The sequence below is a fragment of the Mauremys reevesii genome, linkage group 3, assembly GCF_016161935.1.
Source record: "Mauremys reevesii isolate NIE-2019 linkage group 3, ASM1616193v1, whole genome shotgun sequence".
NCBI lineage: Eukaryota > Metazoa > Chordata > Testudines > Geoemydidae > Mauremys > Mauremys reevesii.
The window spans coordinates 56,189,932-56,198,704 of record NC_052625.1 but is presented as its reverse complement, the minus strand read 5'-3'; the positions used below and the strand labels follow the sequence as shown (position 1 = coordinate 56,198,704).

General features: G+C 43.5%; 2 protein-coding genes across 2 annotated transcripts in view; one reads left to right on the top strand and one right to left on the bottom strand.

The window, feature by feature from the left end:
* Window positions 1–621: 621 nt before the first annotated feature.
* Window positions 622–4,235, top strand: LOC120401913 (carbohydrate sulfotransferase 9-like). The gene is made up of 2 exons (XM_039532162.1): window positions 622–807; window positions 3,225–4,235. The coding sequence occupies exons 1-2, from the start codon at window positions 639–641 to the stop codon at window positions 4,034–4,036; spliced, it is 981 nt and encodes a 326-aa protein (XP_039388096.1). The 5' UTR covers window positions 622–638; the 3' UTR covers window positions 4,037–4,235.
* Window positions 4,236–6,109: 1,874 nt separating this feature from the next.
* XDH (xanthine dehydrogenase) overlaps window positions 6,110–8,773 on the bottom strand; it is a 77,639-nt gene continuing 74,975 nt past the window's right edge. The window contains 1 exon segment of the mRNA XM_039530071.1: window positions 6,110–6,829. Within this exon segment, the coding sequence (XP_039386005.1) occupies window positions 6,779–6,829 (51 nt within the window). The 3' untranslated portion in view covers window positions 6,110–6,778.

The following is an 8,773-nucleotide window of genomic DNA, read 5'->3' as shown; positions in this document are numbered from 1 at the left end:
ATCACTCTGACAGTTAGGAAGTTTTTCTTAATGTCCGACCTAAACCTCACTTGCTGCAATTTAAGCCCATTGCTTCTTGTCCTATCCTCAGAGGGTAAAGAGAACCCTGGGAACTCCTGGTTGAGAACCGCCGCTTTAGATGCCACAGTAGGACAAATAATGATAACATCGCTAGGTGAAAAACAAAACAAAAGCTATTGAGCAGAGTGCCTCAGAATGATCCCATAGGGGGGGACCAGACAGGGCTACCCCCTGCCTAACTTCCCTTAGGAATTATGAGGTCACTTCCTTGGTTTGATGGCACTATATCTGCTTGTAGACTATTATTTGTATTACCAGAGTGCTTAGGAGCCCTAGTCAGAGCCCAGGACCCCACTGTGTTAGGCAGTGTACAAAAAGAGCAAAAAGACAACTCAGGGGGCAAAGAGTTTACAAGTCTATGTAGAAAACAAGAGACAGCAGCCGGCTAAAGATAGACACAGGTAGGAGACTCCACTGTGTAACCTTCCTGTGGGAATTGTTTCCCCCCAGAGGTTTCTCTGACACTGGGGACGGCTATCCGTGAGCTGCGCTGTTGGACAAACAGTACTTTAACCCTGCTCCTGAGTAAACACACAGAGAAATGGTCTCTTGCCTTTATGTCGGGCCCACGCCTGCTCTTTGCTGTCGTTGTCCGCTCCTGGTGGGGCAGCTCAGAGATGCCCAAGATGCGGTTCCTCCTCCGCCTGCTTACCTTGGCTCTGCTCTGCTGCCTTTCCCTCTTGTGGTGGGGGCATTTTCTCAGGAGTCACCCTCCCCAGCGAAGAGGTAATGTTTGCCTGTTCACAGTGATGCAGGACAGGTCAGAAAAGCTTTGAACATTATTTTCTATTGTCCTTTAAACACACCAATCTGCCCAGTTTGGTGGTGACTGAAATTCGTTACCAGCCGGCAGCTCTTTTATGGCTCTTGTGAAATGAACTGGTGGTTTCCTGTCCAGTTCTCAGTGGACAAATGTCCACATCATGAAAGACACCCCCCACAACTGGCACTATTGGCCCCCTTGTCATCAGCAGAGATGCCAGGGACTGACTAGGCCACAGAGACTGAACTACCCCCTTCCAGCTCTGTACCTCAGGAGCCTGATTCTTTGCTGCACTCCTCCTTGTACAGTCATTTATACCGGTACATGGTGAGAGCAATGTGGGGATTAAACACTCGCATTCCTGTCTGATCACATTGAAAATCCACTTTGCACTGGGGTAGATGACTGCACACAGTGGAGGAGGATGGAGGATCAGGCTCCATAGCTTCCAGTCAGATGGAGAAATATTGGTGGGACAATGCGGGAGGGTGGGGGGAAGGTTGCACTTCTTCTGTACTTCATACCTCATCAGTGGATGAAGAGATGAATTCTTTCTTCCAGAGCTGTCAGTCCAGCTCTAAATTCAGCAGACACCATCCGTTTGAAATGTAGTCAGTCAAAAGAAGTTACAAATAATTCCAGACACCAATTGTGTCCCTGAATCCCTTGCTCTCTGTCTTTCCAATGGGTCTTTCCTAGTTTTAAAGTATTTTCACTTCCTTGTTGCTGTATGAAAGATCCGCACAAACAACATTGGCATTGGCAAACTATCCAACTACCCAGGGGAAACTGACTATCCCCTAAGAGCTGCCAGATGCATATAGGAACAACTGATAAAATAGAGACTAAGTCTTTTTCTCTAGTCTCTTTTAGCTAAAATAGACATATGACGAGGGCTACTGGTTTTGGGGGGCGGTTATTAATGTCATTGTTCAGGCTTTATTTTTAGCAATTTTTGAGTTGTATGTAGGTGTCCAAAAATCAGGGGGGATTGAGGCTTTCTCTTTGTATATACTGTAATGGGTAATGTATATCGTAGACATTATGTGTAGTACATACTGTAATGAGTAATTTCTTTGTAATGTTCCCTAGTGTGCTTCAATATAGTATTGTTACTGTTTCAAACAGCACTATGTCAAATCGCAGTCGGAAACCTTTAATGCACAACAGCAGAGTCTACATGAGCCAAATAATACACAATGCGTTCATGTGCTGTAGAAATTACACCCCCGAGGTTCATATTATTGCTCTGTGTAGATAAACCCTTAGATAAAAGTAACCATTTCTGGTGTTTTTCCACTGTTTATTGGATAAACACCATTTTCTTCCTTTCTTTCTTTTTTTTAAATTAGATGTGTTTTATCAATGCTTATCAGTTAAAACTGAAAATCAGAAACCTTCCATATGAGTTACCTGTAACAATAGTAAGGAAAACATACCTAGCGCTCCAGCATTAGTGTGAGTTTTCAGCTGATGGAGTCCCCTTCATTTTAGAAATCAAATTAGAAAAAGTAAGGAGTGAAATTAAAATTTGCCAAATTAAAAGCAATCATCACAAAAAAGGACTGGGCAGTTGCTTTTTAAAAACCATGATTGCAGTAATATTTTCAAAAATGCCTAAGTGACTTAGGAGCTTAAGTCATTTGAGGGGGAATTTAGGAGCCTAAGTTCTTTTTTTTTTAAACAACAAGCTCCTAACCCACTTCCGGAAACATTACCTCTAGTCTTTAATTAATATCTCATGATTTAACATATCTTTGATAGCTCCTGAGTCCATAATGTGTTCTGATATTAATCATCAACTCAAAAGAGTTTATCAGGGGGTGAGTATGTTCTAACTCACAAATCAATTTACCATTCCTATGATTTTTATAATGTGTCTTACTATTTTTGCTAGTTATTAAACCCATCTCAACTAAAACCTGGAATCCTTACACAGGCAAAACTTCTTTTGGCCAAATCCAGATTGTTACTCATGTTGACACTTAAGATAAAATCTTTCTTAGCCTATGGCTTGCCTCGGAGCAGGATTCCCATGATGCTTTGCAGTTAAGATAAAGATGTCTAATGAAGTATAGAGTTTTCTTTTTCAAGCTTATGTCTACCCAACTCTGTGTCTACATTAAAATGTCTCTTCCGCCAATGTAAGTCGCCCACTACGCCAACTTTATAACTCCACCTCCATGAGCGGCGTAGTGCTTAAGTCAATGTAGTTAGGTCGATTCAGTGTTCACGGAGACACTGTGTTGCTTACATTACCTGTCCCACACCATAGTGTAGAATCCTGCAGCACTGGTATGGGTGGAGAATGTTGCCCTAGGTTTCCTTATGTAGCTGTCTTGTGGGAATAATGCCCCAGTATCCAAATGCTGTTTTGCAGGTGATCTGGAAGCAGACATGAAGGATGATTTACCTTTGACATTGGACACCCTCCTCCATGTTCAACAGCTCAGGAAAAAGACACTGAGGTCCTTCTGCAGCAAAACTGCTAAAGTCACCAAGCTTCCAACCAGCCAGCAACAAGCAGCCGAGGTGCTTTCAAGGATCGCAGTGAGCACCAAGCTGGATTTCCTGTATTGCCAAGTGCCAGCAATTGGGCTGGAAATCTGGGAATGGCTTTTGGAGGTGCTAGAGAAGAAAGCAGATGTGACACTGGAGGTGCCAGTTCGCCAGCCCCAGCAGCGTGGTCTACAGAAGCGACTCAGTGAGTACAACCTGACAGCAATGGAGGCTATGTTGAGATCCTACACCAAAGTGCTGTTCATCAGGGACCCTTTCCAGAGACTCATCTCGGCTTACATGCAGAGACTGGTAGATGGCCTAACTTTCAAAGAGTTTATCCAGAGCATTTTAAACAGGGGACCCCAGAATGCCAGCATGGAGTGGAAGCCACTGGTCAGCCTGTGCCGGCCATGCCTCATCCAGTATGACTACGTGATGATGTTTGGCTTCCTCAACAGGGAGGTGCATCACCTAATGCGTCGCATGGGGCTGCCAATGGACTTCCACCTGCCCGAGTTCACAGACTCGCAGATCCGGAGCACTTATAGCTGGCTATCAGAGCAGTTACTCAGCGAGCTGTCACTCAAAGAAAGGCGGCAGCTGGCGCACTTCTATCGCTGGGACTTTGCTGCCTTCCGATTTTCTAGCAGTTTGCTTTGGGACCTCCCCAGTACTGAAGGGAGCAAGTAATTAGGAGAACAATTACAGAGAGTAGCCATCCAATGACAGTCTTCAAATATGTTAAGGACTGTTATAAAGAAGGTGGTGATCAATTGTTCTCCCTGTCCACTGAAGGTAGGACAAGACGTGATGGGCTTAGTCTGCAGGGAAGGAGATTTAGGTTAAATATTAGGAAAAACTTTCTAACAATAAAAGTAGTTAATGTCTGGAACAGGCTTCCAAAGGAGGGTGTGGAACCCCCAACATTGTCCAACATTGTTTTAAAAACAGGTTGGACAAACACCTGTGAGGGATGGTCTAGGTTTACTTGGTCCTGCTTTAGCGCAGGCGGCTGGACTTAATGACCTCTCGAGGTCCCTCCACTTCTACATTTCTATGATTCTGTTATTCTAAAAGCAAATGCTTCACAATTCAAGGTAATCACCAGCTGGAGTCAGGAAAAACCCTCCCTCCATGGTACATTGCAGTACAGTTGTCCAAGTGCACCACGCAGGGCTGCACCTTCCAAAGATGAGTCTAGTACAGACCACTGTCAAAGACAGGACTAGACTGATCATTGCCCCGTGTTTAAATACTGCAGTGACGGAGGCTCTAGAAATGCATAGGACAGATGGATAGGTGTAGTCTGATGTAGCACTTCCTATGATTCTTGAGGACTTTTTCTATGAGAAAGCCCATTAAGGACAAGATAACTTTGAGAAAAAAACAGTATTTCACGGAGCAGGTTTGCTTAGAGACCACAACAAAGCACAGGCAGTCACATCTCCATCAACATCATTCCTTCAGCAATCTTCTGTGCCCTGAATACCCCCCGTTTCATTTCCCAGATGCTACCCACCTTTGGGGTTGGAAGCATCTCCCTTTACAGCCTGTAATCATATCCCCACCATACACACATGCCCCAACAAGAAGGGAGCCTGCAAAATAAGCAAAACAACTTGTTCTAGAAAACATAGAGGCAACATCCGAACTGTGAGGCCCTCTGTGGGGAAAAGGCTGACCGTGTTTCCATTCCCGGCATGTCCTGAAGAAGGCCTTGCACTAACCATAGCTTTGCTCTATTACCAGTTTCCATTTTCATGGGCTTATATCCCTGCTGCTGCATTGGCCAAGAGAGCTGGCTGGCCCAGAGAGACATGCTCCTTCAGGTGGCACAGTGGCTGCTGTCCCTAGGAATTCTGGGAAGCATTGTGCGTCCAGTTTGGAACATGTGTTAATAATACTATACAGCGGAAGCTTATAGCTTCACACAGGATGATACTGATCAGCAAATTATGAGTTTTCAAATAATACTTACATGGCATATTTTGTACAAAAATTATTACAATTGGCAGTAGTGTGTGAACACGGGGGCATATTCTGTCACTCAGCCATAACGTTTTGAGCTGAATTTTAGATATATTTTTAAATGTCTAGAAACTTCGTAAACTGCGTGCAAGCAAACAATATGCGTTTTGCTATACATAAATGTAAATGTATATACCTAGGAACAAAGGATGTAGGATATAGTTACCGAATGGGCAATTCTATTCTGGGAAGCAGTGACCCTGAAAAAGATTTGGGGGTCATGGTGGATAATCAGCTAAACATGGGCTCCCAACATGGCATTGTGGCCAAAAAAGCTAATGCCATCCTGGGATTCATAAACAGTGAAATCTCGTGTAGGAGTAGAGAGGTTATTTTACCTCTCGATTTGGCACTGGTGTGACTGCTACTAGAATACGATGTCCAGTTCTGGCGCCCACAGTTCAAAAAGATTGCTGATAAATTGGAAATGGTTCAGAGATGAGCCACAGGAATGATTAGAAAACATGCCTCTAAATTTATTTAGCTTAACAAAGAGAAGTTAAGGGTGACTTGATTACAGTCTGTAAGTACCTACATCGCGAACAAACATTTAGTAATGGGCTACGCGATCTAGCAGAGAAAGGTAAAACACAATCCAATGGCTGGAAATTAAAGCTAGACAAATTCAGACTGGAAATAAGGCATAAATTCTTGACAGAAAGGATAATTAACCATTGGAACGAACAATTTACCAAAAGTCATGGTGGATTTTCCATCACAATTTTTAAATCAAGATTGGATATTTTTCTAAAAGCTCTGCTCTAGAAATCATTTTGGGAAAGTTCTCTGGCCTGTGTTATACAGGAAGTCAGATTAGATTATCACAATGGTCTTTTCTGGCTTTGGAATCTATGAATCAATCAGTGCAGCCATTTAAACGTCATAAAACAAAGGCCAAATTCCAACCAGCTGTAAGTGGGCAACACTCCATTTAAGTCAACGAAGTAATATCTGCTTACACTAGCTCTGGTCAGCAACTTCAAAGTGCAAAAAGGAAAAAAGGCCATTTTGACTGGATTTAGCACATCCAAGTCCTCCCCAGTTTTACATATCTCAGAGTTTTATAATCATACTTAACAAAAATAAATGCTTTTACAAACAAGCTTGTCGTAATCATTTTTCTGATCCTTGCAACAAACTTAAATGAACCTTGTAAGGTTTTTCAATTACACAGACAGCAAAGCCATCAATTTACTCTTCATTTACATTTCCATCCCAGCAATAACCTGCCATCAATACCCTTTCCTCATGGAACTGATGATTCAACAATCAGATTATAGAGCTTCATGAATCAATGGATGAGACACATGAATACAGATTTGTTTTCTGCTACAGAGTTTTTCTTTTTGGTCCCCTGGGGTAAAACCAGCTTCATGAACAGACCTTGTTCCTTAAACTTCCCGTTTATACCCTCACAGACCATGGCTTAAAGGTCCCAGATTTGGCAGATGGACACTGAAAAAAATGAATACAAAAAGTTAAATTGACTGATGGCAGCAACAAATTGGAGGCATACACTGAATTCTTAATGTAGGCAGACTGACCAGATTGTTACCATTTGTGGTAGGTGGGCTTCATACTGTTGAATATCTAAGCTTAGAATCCCCATCAGACAGAATACAGCAGGGGTCCCCAACACGATGCCCATGGGTGCCATCTAAATGCGCCCGCGTCCTGGCCGGCGGTCGAGCATCTGCCAAAATTCGATGGCATTTTGGTGGAGAAACCTCTGGATGACGCCGCTTGCCGCTGACAAGCAACGTCATCGGGAGACGTCGCCACCGAAATGCCACTGAAATTCGCTGGCATTTCGGCGGATGCTTAACCATCGCCACAGTCCTTCATCTGGTGCCCGCCAGACGAAAAGGTTGGAGACCACTGGAATACAGGATCTGTACCACATGTAACTAGCAATGAGAGAACTGCAACAGTTCTGGTTCAGAGGCTGGATGACAAATATGCTGGGGATAATCCTGATATCCTGACACAGGAGCTAGATGCTGCTCATCTCATTCACAAGACAAGTAGTAAGGCATGAGCAAGGCAAGAAGGCTTTGGCCCATAGTCTTTGCCCTTAACTACAGTGGGGTTTATATTTGAGTAATGACCAATGCCCCAGTCTTGCAACTGACTGCATGTGGACAGATGCCTGCACAGTCAATGGGATTCCACTGGGATGCAGGGGTCCACCTGCACACACTCCTACGGACTAATGGAGCATTGCAAGGAAGCAGGGTCAATGCAGGCAGAGACAGATGCAGGATCAGGTCCTGTATGAAGACTTCGGGATAGGCCCACAGATGATCAGAAGACTGGAGAGGTCATAATATTCAGTGATGGTCATCAAAGCAGAAAGCACAAAGGCAGGCCTTAGCGGTACTCCTCCATTCCAGTATGGAGACCAACAATGTTAACGACAGACTTGCTAGATGCATTCATGTTTGGGAGGCACTCAGAAATAAGGGTGAGGAGCACCATGGAGATGCCAGTGAATCATTTAATCTATGCCTTTGCATTACAGTAAACTGGAGTCCCTGGGAGTTGCCCTATTCGCACTGATTAGTAGAGCCTGGGAGCAAGCTGAAGTTGAGACACTGTTGCAATTTGTTCTAGCCTGAGCCCCTGTTTTATTAATTAGATTGGAGAGAGAGCTGTGCAGAGAGCTGGCTTCTAAGTTTGTTAGAATGCTGTTTTGAGCTCTGTTACTCTGAGAAAATTTTCTCTCTGTTTAATAAAAGCAGTGTAGTCTTCTGAGAAGGAAATCCAAGTGGCTGCTTTAGGATTCTTCAGTACATAGTAAGAATTTCCTCTCAACCATATAATGCAGATAAATAGAAGGAAGAGTTTATGGGAGCCTTTCCCCCACTCTCCAGGTTCAGCACATGCAATATGGTCTAATAACAGGATTATTCAGTCAGAGAGACCAGATGGATGAGGTAATATCTTTTACTGGACCAGCTTCTGTTGGTGAGAGAGACAAGCTTTCGAGCCACACAGAGCTCTTCTTCGGGTCTGGGAAAGGTAATCCCAGTGTCACAGCAAAATGAAAGATGGAAAAGATAATTCAGCATAAGTAATTAGCACACATTGTAAAAGGGACCATTCAAAGCAGAGTGGCCCGTTAACACCTCTGCAGTTATAGGACAAAAAGGGGTTCATTGGTTACAGATTGTTGTAATAAGCCATAAATCCAGTGTCTCTGTTCAGTCCATGATTAGAGTAGTTACTCACTAAGAGAAGTTGGTCCAATAAAAGATATTACCTGGCTTACATTGGCTCTCTAATATCCTGGGACCCACGCGGCTACAACTACACTGCATACAAGATTCTTCAATACCCACTGTATCTTGTGCTCAATACTGAGCTGTTACTTAATAGGAAATCCAAACCCTGGTATGA

What these genes read in the sequence shown, in the direction of transcription:
- LOC120401913 (XM_039532162.1), top strand. Translation starts at nt 639, where the DNA reads ATGTCGGGCCCACGCCTGCTCTTTGCTGTCGTTGTCCGCTCCTGGTGG. An exon ending in TCACCCTCCCCAGCGAAGAG is followed by an intron (nt 808 to 3,224) that starts GTAATGTTTGCC and finishes GCTGTTTTGCAG; the next exon opens with GTGATCTGGAAGCAGACATG.